We start from the raw sequence: 18757 nt of genomic DNA, 5'->3' as shown, positions 1-18757 counted from the left end.
CTACCTGGCTCACCGGTGGGTGGGGTTGGGTTCAGGAGATCCCAGGGCTGGTGCCTTCCACCAGGTCCTGGTGCTTGTGCAAGCCCACTGGCAGGCAGAGCCATCTCCTGGTGTCTGGCTTCAGGGTCAAGAGGTCCCAGAGCTGGTGTCGAATCACTGGTGGGTGGGGCCAGTTCCTGATACATTTGGCTGCAAGGTCTGGGGTTCCCAAAACTTGTGTTGGTCTGCTGGTGGGTGAGTTGGGCCCACAGGCTACAAGGCTGTGGTTGTACTGGGGCTGATGTTCACACACTGGTGTGTGAAGCTGGGGTTCAGCCACTCCCAGGGTCTGCTTGTGAGTGGGCTGGTTGGGTGTGAGTGGCTACAATTGTTCTGGGGCTGTTGTCTGCCCACTGGTGAGTGAGGCTGATTCAGAGCTTAAAGCCTAATTTTCTTTCTACTTCTCTGGATAATTTCAATTCATCCATCTTCAGGCTCATCTATTCTTTCTTCTGCTTGATTAAGTCTGCTGCTGGAATTGTCTATCAAATTATTTTGTTCAATCATTCTGTTCTCTACCTCCAATATTTCTGTTTGGTTCTTTTTTTTTTTTTCTCTCTCTCTTTTTTGAACTTTTCATTTTGTTCTTGTACTGTTTTTCTGATATCATTAAATTATCTGTGTTCTCTTGTAGCAATGTGAGCATCTTTTAGATCTATTATTTTGAACTTTTGTTGGGCAGTTCCAGTATCTTCATTTCTTCAGGGCCAGTTATGAGAGGTTTACTGTAATCTTTTGGTAGAGTCATGTTTCCCTGATTCTTTGTGATCCCTGTAGCCTTGTGCAGATGTCTGTGCATTTGAAGAAGCAGTTCCCTCTTTCAGACTTTGTGGGCTGACTTCAGTAAGGGAAGACTTTTACCTGCCGGTGGGGGCACTCTGGAGTGCTGGTTCAAGGGGTGGCACAGAGTCCAGGGTGAAAACTTGTGTAATCTCCAGGGTGACTGTGGTGAAATCTGCTGGAGAGCAGGTCACTGTGGACCACGATTGCTCCTGCTGTGTGGCTGCTATTGGTAGCCCTTGCTTTTCTTCTTTGTTCCTAGATATTTCTATACATATCAGCTTTTTTGGTTTGGGTGGGTTGAAACAAACATGGGATATTTGTGCAGTACCCCAATAGACTGAGGAAGCTGGTTTCTTACCCTGCTCTTCTGTTCCTGGTGAGGGGAACTCTTTCTAATTGGAAAGTTCCCTTTTGACCCTGAGCAATGCCCATTTGGGGGATGGAGTCAGGCAGGCAAAATGAGACCAAAAAAACAGTGGAATAAAAAACCAGAGAATAACTACACAAGAAGAGTCATTGTGAAATCTGACATCTGGTCAATGTGGGGGTTGGTCACCAGTCCAGATCCCAGCTCTGCAGTAATTTTCATGTTCCTATTCAATTTAATCTCAGCTATGCTCTCTTTGACTTTCTTTAATACTTTACCCCACCCTTCTCCACTTTTTTCTTAAAGGAATTATATTATTTTTAAATATTATTATACAATGGAATGGAGAAGGCAATGGCGACCCACTCCAGTACTCTTGCCTGGAAAATCCCATGGGCGGAGGAGGCTGGCAGGCTGCAGTCCATGGGGTCTCGAAGAGTCGGACATGACTGAGCGACTTTACTTTCACTTTTCACTTTCATGCATTGGAAAAGGAAATGGCAACCTACTCCAGTGTTCTTGCCTGGAAAATCCCAGAGATTGGGGAGCCTGGTGGGCTGCCGTCTATGGGGTCGCACAGAGCCGGACATGACTGAAGCGACTTAGCAGCAGCATACAATGGAATACTACTCAGCCACAAAAAAGAATGAAATAATGCCATTTACAGCAACATGGATACAACTAGAGGTTTTAATACTAAATGAAGTAAATCAGAAAAAAAAAAGACAAACACAATATGATATCACTTACATGTGGAATGTGAAATATGGCACAAATGAACCTATCTATAAAACAGAAACAGACTGTAGACATAGAGAACAGGCTTCTGCTTACCTAGGAGGAAGCAGGTAGGGGACGGAAGAAGTATGAGTGTGGGATTAGGAGATGTAAATGACTATATATAGGATGGATAAACAACAAGTTTCTACTGTTTAGCACAGACATCTATATCCATATCCTGTTATAAACCAAAAGAATATTAAATAAAGAATGTCTATATGTGTATAATAGTTACTTTGCTATACAGCAGAGATGGCACTGCAGTGCAAATCAACTATACTTCAATAAAAACTTAAATATTATTTTATTTTGTTATTCATTTTTAAAGTCAAATCATTGTGGACTTACAATGTTGACTTACAAAAATCATTGTTGATTTACATTATTGTGTTACAATGTGTGTATAGCAAAGGCAGGAATCCATTAGAAGAAATGGAGTAGCCATCATGGTCAACAAAAGAGTCCAAAATGCAGTACTTGGATGCAATCTCAAAAATGACAGAATGATCTCTGTTCGTTTCCAAAGTAAACTGTTCAATATCACAGTAATCCAAGCCTATGCCCCAAACAGTAATGCTGAAGAAGCTGAAGTTGAACAGTTCTATGAAGACCTACAAGACCTTTTAGAACTAACACCCAAAAAATATGTCCTTTTCATTATGGGGGACTGGAATGCAAAATTAGGAAGTCAAGAAACACCTGGAGTAACAGGCAAATTTGGCCTTGGAGTACAGAATGAAGCAGGGCAAAGGCTAATAGAGTTTTGCCAAGAGAACACACTGGTCATAGCAAACACCCTCTTCCAACAACACAAGAGAAGACGCTACACAAGGACATCACCAGATGGTCAACACTGAAATCAGATTGATTATATTCTTTGCAGCCAAAGATGGAGAAGCTCTATACAGTCAGCAAAAACAAGACTGGGAGCTGACTGTGGCTCAGATCATGAACTCCTTATTGCCAAATTCAGACTGAAATTGAAGAAAGTAGGGAAAACCACTAGCCCATTCAGGTACGACCTAAATCAAATCCCTTATGATTATACAGTGGAAGTGAGAAATAGATTTAAGGGACTAGATCTGGTAGATATAGTGCCTGATAACCTATGGACGGAGGTTCATGACATTGTACAGGAGACAGGGATCAAGACCATCCCCATGGAAAAGAAATGCAAAAAAGCAAAATGGCTGTCTGAGGTGGCCTTACAAATAGCTGTGAAAAGAAGAGAAGTGAAAAGCAAAGGAGAAAAAGAAAGATATAAGCATCTGAATGCAGAGTTCCAAAGAATAGCAAGGAGAGATAAGAAAGCCTTCCTCAGGGATCAATGCAAAGAAATAGAGGAAAACAACAGAATGGAAAAGACTAGAGATCTCTTCAAGAAAATGAGAGATACCAAGGGAATATTTCATGCAAAGATGGGCTCGATAAAGGACAGAAATGGTATGGCTCTAACAGAAGCAGAAGATATTAAGAAGAGGTGGCAAGAATACACAGAAGAACTGTACAAAAAAAGATCTTCACGACCCAGATAATCACAATGCTGTGATCACTCACTTAGAGCCACACATCCTGGAATATGAAGTCAAGTGGGCCTTAGAAAGCATCACTAGGAACAAAGCTAGTGGAGGTGATGGAATTCCAGTGGAGCTACTTCAAATCCTGAAAGATGATGCTGTGAAAGTGCTGCACTCAACATGCCAGCAAACTTGGAAAACTCAGCAGTGGCCACAGGACTGGAAAAGGTCAGTTTTCATTCCAATCCCAAAGAAAGGCAATGCCAAAGAATGCTCAAACTACCACACAATTGCACTCATCTCACATGCTAGTAAAGTAATGCTCAAAATTCTCCAAGGCAGGCTTCAGCAATACGTGAACTGTGAACTTCCAGTTGCTCAAGCTGGTTTTAGAAAAGGCAGAGGAACCAGAAACCAAAGTGCCAACATCCGCTGGATCATGGAAAAAGCAAGAGAGTTCCAGAAAAACATTTATTTCTGCTTTATTAACTATGCCAAAGCCTTTGTGTGGATCACAATAAACTGTGGAAAATTCTGAAAGAGATGGGAATACCAGACCACCTGACGTGCCTCTTGAGAAACCTATATGCAGGTCAGGAAGCAACAGTTAGAACTGGACATGAAACAACAGACGGTTCCAAATAGGAAAAGGAGTACATCAAGGCTGTATATTGTCACCCTGCTTATTTAACTTATATGCAGAGTACATCATGAGAAACGCTGGGCTGGAAGAAGCACAAGCTGGAATCAAGATTGCTGGGAGAAATATCAATAACCTCAGATATGCAGATGACACCACCCTTATGGCAGAAAATGAAGAGGAACTAAAAAGCCTTTTGATGAAAGTGAAAGAGGAGAGTGAAAAAGTTGGCTTAAAGCTCAACATTCAGAAAACGAAGATCATGGCATCTGGTCCCATCACTTCGTGGGAAACAGATGGGGAAACAGTGAAAACAGTGTCAGACTTTATTTTTCTGGGCTCCAAAATCACTGCAGATGGTGAGTGCAGCCATGAAATTAAAAGACGCTTACTCCTTGGAAGGAAAGTTATGACCAACCTAGATAGCATATTGAAAAGCAGAGACATTACTTTGCCAACAAAGGTCTGTCTAGTCAAGGCTATGGTTTTTCCAGTGGTCATGTATGGATGTGAGAGTTGGACTGTGAAGAAAGCTGAGCGCCAAAGAATTGATGCTTTTGAACTGTGGTGTTGGAGAAGACTCTTGAGAGTCCCTTGGACTGCAAGGAGATCCAATCAGTCCATTCTGAAGGAGATCAGCCCTGGGATTTCTTTGGAAGGAATGCTAAAGCTGAAACTCCAGTATTTTGGCCACCTCATGCAAAGAGTTGACTCATTGAAAAAGACTGATGCTGGGAGGGATTGGGGGCAGGAGGAGAAGGGGACGACAGAGGATGAGGTGGCTGGATGGCATCACTGACTCGATGGTCGTGAGTCTCAGTGAACTCCAGGAGTTGGTGATGGACAGGGAGGCCTGGCATCCTGCAATTCATGGGGTCGCAAAGAGTCGGACACGACTGAGCGACTGAACTGAACTGAACTGACAGCTTTTTCACTGTTCTGCAGAAACTAACACAACATTGTAAAGCAACTATACTCCAATTTTTAAAAAAGGTACATATAATCAACATCTGGATTGTACATGGAGCCTGAGGGAGCAAGAAGGGTTAAGAATGACTCTCAAGTTTCTGGTTTGTGTAACTGGGTGGAGAGATGCTATTTATTAAAATAAGAAAGATTTAAGAAGAAAGTAATTTGGGGCAGGGAGATGAATAATAGTTCTCTTTCAAGATGTTAAATCTGATATATTATTTCTATTTGAGTGTTGTATTGTATATTTTATAGGTTAACATTTTTATGAACCTGTGATTCTGTGTAATAGAGATGTCAAGAAGACAGTAGGGTACATGAATATGAGTTTTATAAGAGAAATATCAATTAAAGTTACTCTGGGAGAGTCTCAGCCCTTTGGAAGTTACTCATAGCTTTCATTTCTCCAGCCAGATATAATCTATCTTTCCTCCTTGATCTTGGTACATGTCATGGTTTTTATCTTTCTATCTCTTTTGACTTAATATTTAGAGAAGTTTTAGACTCACAGCAGAATTGAATAGAAAGTATAGAGTTCCCATACACACTCTGACCCCACATATGATAGCCTCTCTCACTATGAAATGTCCCACATCAGAATAATATATTTTTTACAATTGATGAACCTACATGGACACATCATTATCACCTGTAGTCTAAGTTTACACTGGATTCACTCTTCTTGTCATACCTTCTGTGATTTTTGACAAGTGATTAATGACAGGTATCTGCGGTAGGAGATAGATGGGCCTGTGGGCTGCACAGGTAGTGTTTGTCAAGTGGAGTAGAACTGAAGCTTTTTTTTAAAACCCTAACACTCCAAGAACAAAGCTAGTGGTAGAAGCTGAGCTCTGCTGAAGTAAAGAAATAAGATGACCCCTCCTGAGGTCAAGAAAAACTTCACTGTCTGCACACGTGCAGGAAGGCTCCTTGGGGGTCAAAAAGGGAGGGGGTACCACCCAGAATTAGTGTGGACATACCCCCACAGGCCTCTGTGGTGGAATCCATCTTAGCAAATAGTTGTGCTGGAATGTTGCAGAGGGTCCTAGAACCAATCAGGTGTGAAAAGAAAACAAGATAATTGGCCAAAGGAGAACAAAGACCAGGAAAGATTATCCTATATAAGTGATTTAAGTCACCTCTTTACTGGGCTACTCCTCATTAGACAGGACACCCCCACTCTTTTTCTTTGGGTGTGTAATTTCTGCCTTGCTTCTGTCTTAAACAGTTTCTCTGTATGCTCTCCCACAAGTAACGCTGTGTCTCCAAAAATAAACTTTGTATCTATTTTTACAGTTTTTACCTCCTTGAAACATCCTTGCTTTCCATGGGGGTAAGAGCCGGGAAAAATGTGCGTCTGGCTTCTAGCCTCTGGTGGTCTAGTGGCTAGGGTTCCCAGTTTTCATCCAGGCTGCTGCTACTGCTAAGTCACTTCAGTTGTGTCCAACTCTGTGCGACCCCACAGACGGCAGCCCACCAGGCTCGCTCATCCCTGGGATTCTCCAGGCAAGAACACTGGAGTGGGTTGCCATTTCCTTCTCTAATGCATGAAAGGGAAAAGTGAAAGTGAAGTTGCTCAGTTGTGTCCAACCCTCAGCAACCCCATGGACTGCAGCCTTCCAGACTCCTCCGTCCATGGGATTTTCCAGGCAAGAGTACTGGAGTGGGGTGCCATTGCCTCATCCAGGCTACCCCGGTTCAACTTCCAGGCAGGGAACAAAGAACTCTTTTCAGGACTGCTCGTTGTTGACTGTCTGAGATCATGCCCACCATTACAGTATCATCTGGAATAGTTTCACTGTCCTAAAAATTGTCTACATTTTACCTATTTATCCTGCTGTCCTCCCAACATCTAGTTATCACTTCTTAGTGTTTTTACAATAGTTTTTGTGTATTTCTTGAGTTTCCTTTCTTGATCTTAAATATGTATATTTACTTATTTATCTTTCTCCTTCACTGTCTTTACATAATAGGGATATTAAAATAAATTAATATTTTTGAATTGAACATTAAATATCAGATAAAATTAAGATTAAATTAATTATAATTATGATCTTTATTCTATAAAGTTGCTTAAATGTATTTTTTTTGTTTGTTTATTTAAAAGAGGAGAGAACAAAGAAGGAAAAACCATATCTGCATATCTAGCAACACTTTTAATTTTAACAAATTCAATTTTGAAGAATCAAGCTGTATCTATTTCTGAATGCTTGAAGTTGCCAACTGACTCATTATCTCCTTTCTTTACCTAATATCAATGCATCTAAATTTTTGTCAAATACTCCTTTTTAACAGCATGACCAGAATAGGAGTTTCATATTAATTCCTAAATCTGATAGAATCATCCTGCTTTCCTATTTTCAAATACATTCCTCAAAAGCCTCTTAAATAACCAACTTTCAGAATTATTATATCAAAAGTTAATCTTTATAGGCGTCATTAACTTAATTGAGTAGATTAAGGGTAAACTAGAAAACAATAAAAAAGCAGGCAAACATAACCCTAACCTGTTTGAGTCTGGAAGAATTTTCTTTTTTCTTAAAGGGAAGGACAGGTTTCTGCCATGTGGCTGTACCTGGTGGTCCTCATGGGCCTGTACTACCTCCTGCGCTGGTACCGGGAGAGGCAGGTGGTGAGCCACCTCCGGGACAAGTTTGTCTTCATCACGGGCTGTGACTCAGGCTTTGGGAACCTCCTGGCCAGGCAGCTGGACCTACGAGGCTTGATGGTTTTGGCTGCGTGTCTGACAGAGCAGGGGGCCGAGCAGCTGAGGAACCAGATGTCAGACAGGCTGCAGACGGTGATCCTGGACGTCACCAAGACAGAGAGCATCGCTGAGGCCACCGAGTGGGTAAAGGAAGATGTCGGGGACAGAGGTATGGCCAGGGGAAGTCTGTCCATTGGATAGGCTGCTTTGTCTTCAGTGTTTTAGAATTAGCAAAAACCATGCCAGGTGAAAAGTCTTGGGGCTCAGGGTAGGGATATATTTGGGACATGTTTTATTACACGAAGACTCAAAAATACATTAGCATTCATGGAGTAAGTGAACATACTTGGGACTGGCCTAAAAAAGTCAGGTTGTATGGAATATATGTGTATCAGAGTGGAAGGTAAAGCAGTGAGGAAACAGATTTAATATGTAAGAGTATGTATAGGTAGGGAAGATAGAATGAAGGCTAGAAAGGCAATGAGGGGAAAGAAAGAGGTGACTGTGGTGCAGAAACCGTAATTTGCATGCATGGTATCCTCTGAAAATCCAGAGTAAAAATGTTAACTCTGCCATGAGCAGGCTGCCATTATGCTGCTCGTATATAATTTTACATGTCTTTTCTTGAGAACAGTATAAATCTGTCTTTTTCAAAGGTAGCAAATGTTGAGAATCAGAAAAACCTACTGTATTCAGGGAGGGTTCTGGAAATGTCTTTATTGTTCAGTCAGTGCTGACAGTGAATTTATGATGAGTCGATCTTGAGAAAATAATTGAGATCAAGGTATACCCAAACTCCTGTCACCAAGACCCAGGCAAAATCTGTGTGTACTGTCCTCTCTTATCAGTCCTGGCATGAGTTTCTCAGACAGCCCAGGCAAGCAGCAGAGAGGGCTTCCTGTGAGGCTAAATAGGTGCCTTCCCTTTGGCAAGGGAGCAGCCAGATTTCTCAATTTTCTAGAAGAAAATCCAGGGCCGACCATTTGGGATCTGAAAGTGGTATGTCCTTCGGCTGAGTGAGCATTCCGCAGACTAATAGCTGTAGGTGTTGGTTCTTCTCCCTTTCTTGCACTCACCTGGCCTTGAACCATGTGCATCCTGGGCAAGAACTCTGAATACAGGGAATCCCTGAAAGAGAGGCTGAAACCAAGGAAAGGCACATTGACTGTCCCACTGCCCGTGCTGCGCTCAACATGAAGGAACTGCTGTTGCTCAGTCACTAGGTCGTGTCTGACCCAATGCACTGAAGCCTGACAGGCTCCTCTGTCCATGGGATTTTCCAGGCAAGAATACTGCAGTGGGTTGCCATTTCCTTCTCCAGGGGATCTTCCCATTCCAGGGATCAAACCCACATCTCCTGCATCTGCTGCATTGGCAGGCGGATTCTTTACCACTAGCCCTACCTGGGAAGCTTGAAGGAACTGCTGCTTTCTCTCAAGTTCTGCATGTTTCTTCCTTGCATAGCCCTTCTGCTACCAGTGCTGAAAGGAAATTGAGAATTAATTCCCTCTGTCCATGCTGTGTGGTCCTCTCAGCTGCAAATGTTCCAGTAGTTGGCACAGGTGGAGGACACTTTATCCTTATTTTTGTAAAAGGCTCTGGGACCATTTTTGGGGGGCGGGGGTTGCTGTTTAAATGTCTTCTTTTGGCACTTTGGCAAAATGCTTGTTCACAATTACTGAAAACAGCATGACTTTCTAGTTTAAATTCATGACACAAAAACTTACTAAATTTTTGTTTGAGCTACATAGCTACTGAGGCCAAATAAAAGAGGATGAGATATTGCCTTGCTTCAGGCTGAACGTCCAGCTGGTCACTGTAGAGGCCCTGCACTGCACAGCAGATCAAAGGCATGGAAATGCATCCACACCTACATACAGAAAAGATTTTCTCTTAGTTAAAAAGTAAATTTTAAAATAAAGCTTTATTTGAAAACAAACTAGTGCTAGAAATAAAACTATCACAACTGACTATAATTTATTTTAATTGGTGATTGTCTGTGACTCTGTAGCTATTATCACAAACACACAATGTGAGAAATGTGAGAAACTTGAACTCTTAAATTGTTTACAGAACAATGAACCATTAATTAGGTTGACATGTATTTTGTAATCATTTATTTCACAAAGTGTTCTATTTGGTCACATTATTTCAAGATCTTGGAGTGAATAAGGACTTTGTATTGCCTCAAGTATTTTCAAAACACCCTTAAATTCCTTGAGCCCCAGGACGCATGTCTCCTTTGAAGTTTTGTTTTTCTCTCCCTCTCCTGTAGTAATGAGAGAAAAATGAAAAGGGGGTTTGGCCCTTTCAGAGATAAGTCTCTATATGTTATGAAAGGTTGAAGCCTCAAAACCTCACACCCTCAATGCTCCAGAAATAAGCCTCCTCCTTAAGCAGCTAAATCTGATGCATTTGGGGACTGCTGATGCCAATGGCTTCCTGTGGTCACAGTTTTATTCATCCTGCATCTCTGAATTGGAGCCTCTCCTTTAAAGGCCACCCCTGGCTGAAGGCTTCTCTCTAAATCTAGTTACGCATACTTTTCTGACTTTTTTGGAATTTAATCTTGGTTGTACTGATTATCAGTGTAGTCCCTTTTTCCAATACAACTTTTATTGCAAGCAATTTTAAATTTCTTGAGAGAATGATTGATGTCTTAACTATTTGAATATATATTATTTACACATACAGTCTCCTATGATACTGGATGACATTGGCACATAAGAATCAGTAAACACCCCAGCACAGATCCCTCACTCTCTTCCCTTTAAAAAAAAATGAGATATACTTGCTTTACAATGTTGTGTTGGTTTCTGCTGTACAAAAAAATGAATCAGCTATAAGCATACATATATTCCCTCTCTCTTGGACCTCTCCCTCACCCCCTTCCCCCATGCCACCATCTGGGTCATCACAGAGCCCTGCTCTGAGCTCCCTGTACGATACAGAAGGTATTCTCTGCTTTTTGAGAATGGGATCACTGAAGTGGAGAATGGCCTCTGTTGGGATTTTGAGCCAAGGACATAAATTGTGGAAGATGTCACTTCTTTTCTATTCATATCCCCATCTTCTGCAAAGTTCTAAAAAATGAATAAAGGAAAGAAAGTAATATTGTTTAAAAAAAGTAATACTGATATTGGGGAATCATTACTTAAAGACCATTTTCACAATACAAGAGTGTATATTCTCTTCCTTTCAGTCTTTTTGGGTTATGAGAGTGGTGGAGAGAAGACCAGGAATTGTGAGACAATGAAAGAAATGTTAAGGGGTTTCCCAGGTGGTGATAGTGGTAAAGAACCTGCCTGCCAACGCAGGAGATGTAAGAGATGTGGGTTTGATCCCTGGGTTGAGAAGATGCCCTGGAGGAGGGCATGGCAACCCACTCCAGCATTCTTGCCTGGAGAATCCCATGGACAGAAGAGCCTGGCAGGCTATGGTCTGTGGGGTGAAGCGGCTTAGCACATACACACATGAAGGAACACGAAATTTAAGACCTTTCCCTTTGTTTATTTTTGTAAGTTCCAATCTGTTCTCTCTGAGTTACCGTCCTGTTGCCAGGACCCTGCCACCTGGGTAAGTTTACTCTGAACATTGCCCAACATTGGCAATTCTTGGTCAGTGTGTGTGAAAACACCAGGATGTATCAAAAGTCATGGGGACAGTACAGTAATTTGTTGGTTAAAAATTAATATTTTAATTAAATATTAAAATTAATATTGGTTAAAAATTAATATTTGAGTTTGGCTTCTCTGGTGGCTCAGATGGTAAAGTGTCTGCTTGCAATGCGGGAGACCTAGGTTCTATCTCTGGGTTGGAAAGATCTCCTGGAGAAGGAAATGGCAATCCACTCCAGTGTTCTTGCCTGGAAAATTCCATGGATGGAGGAACCTGGTAGGCTACAGTCCATGGGGTCGCAAAGAGTAGGACACGACTGAGCCACTTCACTTCAAGGTTGTACAGGGTTCAAGATAAATTGGAAAGGAGTTAAGATTATCTTTGATTTCACTCTCTGTTGGTCACTCACATTTCCATTGTTTTTTAAAAGGAAGGGAAGTGTACTATCATCTCAGGTATGGGAGAGTGTGAGAGTTAATAACTGAGTCATGAGAACATACCGCTTCAGGATATTGCATACAAAGCTTAATGATATACAAAATAAGTAATTTTTAGTCCTGTTGTTTACTGAGCTCTGCAAGATTTTCAAAGCAAAGACAGGGCAATGGGGCTGAGGCCTGCTGGGCTCATTACTTTCCTAGAGCCTGAGACATCTTAGTTGCATCCCATTTTTTTTTTTTTTGCTTTTTTTTTTTTTTTGCATCCCATTCTTAAAACAACCACCTCTACTCTTTCCAGCTCACTGCAGCTCTCCCCCAGATCCCAAATTTTCAGGCCCAGCAGGACCTGCAATCCATTGATCCAAATATTTTTCGCAAATCCTCATCCCTTGATATTACCTGTCTTCATTCCATGATCTGTTACTGTGATCACCCCATTGCATATGCCTGACACTCTCTCATCCCCTTTTCTCTCTTAGTAGTACTTGGTAAAACCACAAGCCTGGGTAATACCATCTCTCACTGCCCCATGCCTGTCCTTGTAGAAAAATTCATGATCACAACCCTCTAGTGAGCTTTTATGCTATTGCTGTTGTATATGGTTATACTCCATTCATTCTCCTAATTTCCAAACAACCATTTCAAACTTTTCCTCTCTTCATACCCACAACTCATTCCCTCCTACCCTTGCTCTGGGCTGATGACCTACTTAACTGAGAAAAACTAAAGCAATTGGCAGAGAATTTCCCCAGACTCTTCCTATCTCCTCTACCCATCTACCATTATCTGTACCAGCACAGCCTGCCCTAGGCATCCTCCTGCCTGGCAGTATTTATTGCAGCTGTTTTTTTCACTTAAACCTATCTAAGCTCCAGATGGTCCTTTGACCCATTTTTCTTCTGTAAAATAGAACTTGCTCAGTTCTCTATTTTACTAGGAAGCTTGTCCCAACCACCTCACTCAGTATGGTGACAAACAGTCCTCACCAGCCCACCCAGTCCTGCTCACCAGCTTTTTAAGTCCATTACTATTTACCACCATCTAACATACTCGGAGAAGGCAATGGCAACCCACTCCAGTACTCTTGCCTGGAAAATCCCATGGATGGAGGAGCCTGGTGGGCTGCAGTTCATGCAGTCGCCAAGATATGACTGAGCAACTTCACTTTCACTTTTTACTTTGATGCATTGAAGAAGGAAATGGCAACCCACTCCAGTGTTCTTGCCTGGAGAATCCCAGGAACGGGGGAGTCTGGTGGGCTGCTGTCTATAGGGTCACACAGAGTTGGACATGACTGAAGTGACTTAGCAGCAGCAGCAAGAACATACTTTAGGTCTTCTCTGTAGCTCAAACGGTAAAGAATCTGCCTGCAATGCAGGAGACCAAGGTTCGATCCCTGGGTCAGGAAGATCCCCTGGAGAAGGGAATGGCAATCCACTCCAATATTCTTGTCTGGAGAATCCCATGAACAAAGGAGCCTGGTGGGCTCAGTCCATGGAATTGCAAAGAGTTGGACTCGACTGAGCAACTAACACTACTAACATACTCTATCAGGCTTCCCAGGTGGTGCTGCTGCTGCTGCTGCTGCTCAGTCGCTTCAGTCGTATCCGACTCTGTGTGACCCCATAGACGGCAGCCGACCAGGCTCCCCTGTCCCTGGGATTCTCCAGGCAAGAACACTGGAGTGGGTGGCCATTTCCGTCTCCAATGCATGAAAGTGAAAAGTGAAAGTGAAGTTGCTCAGTCGGGTCTGACTCCTAGTGACCCCATGGACTGCAGCCCACCAGGCTCCTCCATCCATGGGATTTTCCAGGCAAGAGTACTGGAGTGGGGTGCCATTGCCCTGGTGGTGCTAGTGCTAAAGAATCTGACTGCAATGGAGGAGACCAAATGCAGTTCGATCCCTGGGTCAGGAAGATCCCTTGGAGGAGGGCATGGCAACACACTTCAATAATCTTGCCTGGAGAATCCCCTGGATAGAGGAGCCTGGCGGGCTACAGTCCATAGGGCCACACAGAGTTGGACAAAACTGAAGTGACTTCCCATGCACACTAAAACATACTTTATAATTTTCCAGTCTATTGGATTTATTGTTTATCTTCCTCAAGAGAATGTGGCTTGAACACTGAAATGATTCATAAATGGGTTTTCTGTCTCTAACTAATACCTTTTGTTTCTACCCCAGGCCTCTGGGGTTTGGTGAACAATGCTGGCATCCTCCTGCCTGCTGCCCCGAATGAATGGCAGACTAAAGATGACTTCTCCAAGATCTTGAATGTGAACTTGATTGGCCTCATCGAGGTGACACTGAGCTTTCCTCCCCTGATCAGAAAGACCAGGGGAAGAGTAGTCAATGTTTCTAGTCCAGCTAGGAGAGTATCCCTGTTTGGCGGTGGCTACTGCATTTCTAAGTAGAGGGTAGAAGCTTTATCCGACAGTCTGAGGTAAGGCTCAACCTCTGAGGAAGACTTGACTGTGGCTGGGAGTGTATTTGTGAACGGTGAGCCTGGGTTCCTGATATATAGATGGCAACTAAAATGAAAAACTTTGGAAATGGAATGTCTAAATCTTTTCACAATATAAGGTAGTACATTAGGGAATGTGAAAAATGTATTAGGATTTATTTGGTCTTAATTGCCACTCCTATAAGATTTCTATGTGTTGGCAGGCGCGGGCGGAGAACCTAGGCGGGAGGGGGCCGACTGGTGCGGCTCGGGAGAGCGCTCCTCCGCCCCGCGCGCCTGAGCCCCGCTCCGCCGCCGGATCCTCGCAGTCCGCGCCGCGCCTCGGGCGTCCAGAGCGCGCCGCATCAAGCGCCGCCTGCGGCCGCCCAGAAAAAAAAAAAAAAAAAGATTTCTATGTGTTTCAAACAAATTTAATATATTTCTGTAAGACATATATATGTATAAAATATAAATGAATATTATGTATGTAATGTATACTTCATATGTAAATGATAAGAGTCTGTCACTAAAAAATTATTTGCCTTGTTCATTAAGTACCTTAAGTCACTAAACCTGACTGACGGTTCTCATAAGGAAAGACTGAACCTTGGTGGGTTAAAGGGAAAGCTCTGGGCCAAGCATTCTATTCACTCCTCACAGAAAACTCATGCATAAGACACGATGATTCTCTATGGTCAAGTGTGAAGTTGAGCCAGGATCTGAACTCAGTTCTGTGGGTGAAAATCTCTGGAGTGGGCATACAGCAAATATGAACATGAGTATGTGCTGGTGCATAGAGGCACCGACAAGGGGGTGACTTACCTTTCCCTGGGGCAGAGGTCAAGGAAGGCTTCACAAAGACACTGAGTTCTAACCTGAGCAGTAGGTAAGGAGGAAGAGGCTCAGGGGTTCAGGGAGCTGTCACAGAGGAGGGAGTGTCTGTAAGAGAGTGGTGTGAGATGGGCAGCAAGAGGCAGCATCAAAGCCCAGATCTGAAGCTTTTCAGAAAGCAATCTATGGGTGTTGGCCCTTCTCATTTTACTTGAATATCTTCCCAAGATGCTTGAGTGTACTCTTTCATATTCTTCCCTGACCCAAATGCCTTTCTTGAAACATTCTGCCTTGGGCATTCTTTGCTTAAGAAGGGGTGGGATTGATAAGGTCAGACACCAGTATCGTTTCCTTGGTTAGCGCTCTCTCACCTTGTGTTTCAGAAGGGACCTCAGTCATTTTGGCATTCGTGTTGTTCTCATAGTACCTGGAAAGTACAAAACATCCATTTTCCCTGACAATATGCAGGATATTCTTGAGGGGATCTGGAGTCAAGTGTCCCCAGAGGTGAAAGAGAGCTATGGACAGAAGTACTTTGAAGACTGTAAGTTCTTCCTCTATTCCCCCAGAGCGGGGATGGCAGAGTTATTAACTTCCCAAGTCCTTGCTGTGTATAGCAGGAGGCCCAGCTCACTTGCTGCTGTCCCTCCTGCTTCACTCAGGCTGTCAGGTTTCCCCTGAGCCCCAACACCTGCTCAGTATATGAAAGCTCTGTGCCAGGTACTATGGAAGAATTAACTCTGTCAGTTCTCATAACCCTGGAAGGAAAGTTCTGGTGTTATCCCTCATTTACAGATAAGAAAGCTGAAGCCTGAAATATTGAGTCATTTCCCAAGATTACTCTGCAAGTCAGTGGCAGAGTAATGAATTGAATCCTTCAATATTTGGACATGACTGAGTGACTGAGCACACACACAAACACATATATGTGTGCATTACACACACACACATATATATATACACACACACACATATAATATTGCTCTAGACAACTTTAGCCCAATAGAAATACAATGCTAGCCACAACTGTAAGCCACATATGCATTTTTAATTTTTCTAACAGCCACATTAAAGAAAAACAACAGACAGGTGAATTTAGTTCAGAACAGACTCTATCCAGAATACTGTCATTTCAACAAATCAATATAAAAAAATTACGACTGAGATATTTTACATTCTTTCTTTGTACTAAGTCTTTGCAACCCAATGTGAAATTTTACATTTATTGTGCATATCAATCAGATTGACCACATTTCTTATGCTCAGTTGCCACATGTGGCTCTGGCTGCAGTGCTGGACAGCACAACTGCAGAGCTTGTGCCCTGAGCCCTGCATCCTGCACCCTCTTGCACAGCCCTCCAGCAGCTACCACCCACCCAGCCTCAGACCTGGAAAACAAGACCACTCTCTTCCTGTCCTGTACTCCCCCCACTCCTCCAACATTGCTTGTTACCTTGTATTTTCTCCTGTTTCTTTTCAAGTTAATGTGTTACCACAGTTCTAATTTCCCCCGCCCCCCCTCTGTAACAGATTGCCAGTATTTTCATGGCCTCATTGCTAAAGGAGAGGAGAATCTAAGCCCCGTCGCCAGCTTCATGGAGCACAACCTGACTGCTGTTCACCCTCGTATCTGCTACTCTATTGACTGGAACAGCAAATGCTTCACTTTTGCTCTGTCTTATTTACCAACACCTGTGGCAGACTTTATCCTTTGTCATATTTTATAGGTGATCAGGCACTAAAATGCTTTGTAGTCTGTGAGTTCAATCTAAACACTTGATTCTAGATGGGGAGCAGTCATCAGATTTTCTTCTTGAAAGGAGAATGAACCAGAGGAACATGCAGCTCTCTGCTCCAATGGGTCCTCAGAGATGATGCCATATTTTAGTTCATAAATTTTCAGATTCTTTCAAAAAATACTTGGTGCATACCTCTAATATTCCAGGCACAGTTCTGGGTGCTAAAGATTCATCCATATACAAAACAAGGTCCCTGCCTTGTGGCACTCACTTTCTAGCTGGATCACTCCAGTGTGGGATGACTCTACCGAGAGAATTTTCAAAGTTCAAAGGGCTATCGGGTCTCTTAACCTGGTGTAAGAGGTGTGGGCATGGTCATAGCTACTAACTTGAGAGTCTCACATTATTGGTGGTTTTCTATTTTAGATATAAATTATTTTCTTTCCAGCAGTTTTTAAAAAAATCTTACTTTTCTGAAGATTAAATTAGTTTATCAAATAAATCAATGGATTAAATAATTTAGTCCTCTTCTTGTTAACTTTTGAAATACTCAGACTTAACTACCTCTGTCTGGGCTTCCCTTGTAGCTCAAATGGTAAAGAATCTGCCTGTAATGTGGGAGACCTGGGTTCGATCTCTGGATTGGGAAGATCCCCTGGAGAAGGAAATGGAAACCTACTCCACTATTCTTGCCTGGAAAATCCCATGGACAGAGGAGCCTGGCGGACTACAGTCCATGGGATTGCAAAGAGTCGGACATGACTGAGTGACTAACACACACATATACACACAACTACCTCTGCCCAGATTCTCTGTCAGTGGTCACCTGCATGACTCTGTGAAAGTGTTCCTCTAGTCCTTGGCTTGTTTTTTGACCCCTACTTTGCCCCAGATCAACCTCACTCTCCTCCCCTCACCAAATTCCTCTCAGTTCTGCTCCCTTCCCCACTTAGCTTTGGGGATAGTAAGTTGAGGGTAGGGAAACTGGCCTTGGGAATCAAAAAGGGCCAAGGTCGGATCCTAACTCTGCTATTTCTGACTGTGTAACTCTGGGCAAAGGTATTGCTCTGAGTTTGCTTCTCTTAAATGAGAATAATATTGTCCCATATGTCTGTTTCAAGAGTTCGGAGAGACTCAAGGTGCTTTGAGACGGATCCTTCTTTCTGCCTTTGGAGGATATTCTTGCAAGTTATGCTTCAAATATTCTAAAACTAACCATTTGTCCTTGTGTCTCTCTTCATGCTTGGTCACTCAGTTGTGTCCGACTCTTTGTGATCCTGTGGACTGTAGCCCACCAGGCTCCTCTGTCCATGGGATTCTCCAGGCAAGAATACTGGATTGGGTTGCCATTTCCCTTTCCAGGGGATCTTCCCAATCTAGGGATTGAACCTGCATCTCCTGGGGCTCCTGCATTGGCTGGCAGATTCTTTACCACTGAGCCACCTGGGACTCTCTTAGCAATATCTAATTATATGATGCTTTGGACTCATCATACCATATCTACATTGAAAAATACTTAGCTCATGGGGGATAATGCTATGAGATAGGTAACCTCTTATTATCCCCGCTTAGTTGTGTGAAAACTCAAACTGAGAATGGCTCACTTCTCTTAGTTCTGAGAATCTCCAGCTAAGCACAGGACAGGTCTCCTGACTCCAAGTCTCATGGTTGCCTAAATGGATAAATAGAACTCTCATGCTATGCCAACATTTCTATTCTTGTAGTGATAAAATCATACATTTTTCACATTGAAAAATTATCATTTGATGTCCTACCCGGCAGAATCTTAGGTATTTCAAAGAGAAAATTATATCTGTGTTGGAATTATTGCTATGTTTGGAGACATGGGAACTTGCTATCTGCATAATACATTCATCCTGTCA

The 18757-nt window shown here is 42.7% G+C and overlaps 1 protein-coding gene across 1 annotated transcript; it reads left to right on the top strand.

Moving 5' to 3' along the window:
* Nucleotides 1–203: 203 nt before the first annotated feature.
* On the top strand, nucleotides 204–14786 carry LOC109559344 (retinol dehydrogenase 16-like). Its single transcript, XM_070789454.1, has 3 exons — nucleotides 204–395; nucleotides 7640–7971; nucleotides 14046–14786. The coding sequence occupies exons 2-3, from the start codon at nucleotides 7659–7661 to the stop codon at nucleotides 14273–14275; spliced, it is 543 nt and encodes a 180-aa protein (XP_070645555.1). The 5' UTR covers nucleotides 204–395; nucleotides 7640–7658; the 3' UTR covers nucleotides 14276–14786.
* The last annotated feature ends 3971 nt before the right edge of the window (nucleotides 14787–18757 follow it).

The sequence above is a fragment of the Bos indicus genome, chromosome 5, assembly GCF_029378745.1.
Source record: "Bos indicus isolate NIAB-ARS_2022 breed Sahiwal x Tharparkar chromosome 5, NIAB-ARS_B.indTharparkar_mat_pri_1.0, whole genome shotgun sequence".
NCBI classification, from domain to species: Eukaryota; Metazoa; Chordata; class Mammalia; order Artiodactyla; family Bovidae; genus Bos; species Bos indicus.
This window is presented reverse-complemented; position numbering and strand designations above follow the sequence as displayed.

Bases quoted from the DNA above. Each gene is read 5' to 3' on its own strand.
- LOC109559344 (XM_070789454.1), top strand. From the start codon at position 7,659: ATGTGGCTGTACCTGGTGGTCCTCATGGGCCTGTACTACCTCCTGCGC. The intron at 7,972-14,045 runs GTATGGCCAGGG...TTTCTACCCCAG, and splicing joins GGAAGATGTCGGGGACAGAG to GCCTCTGGGGTTTGGTGAAC.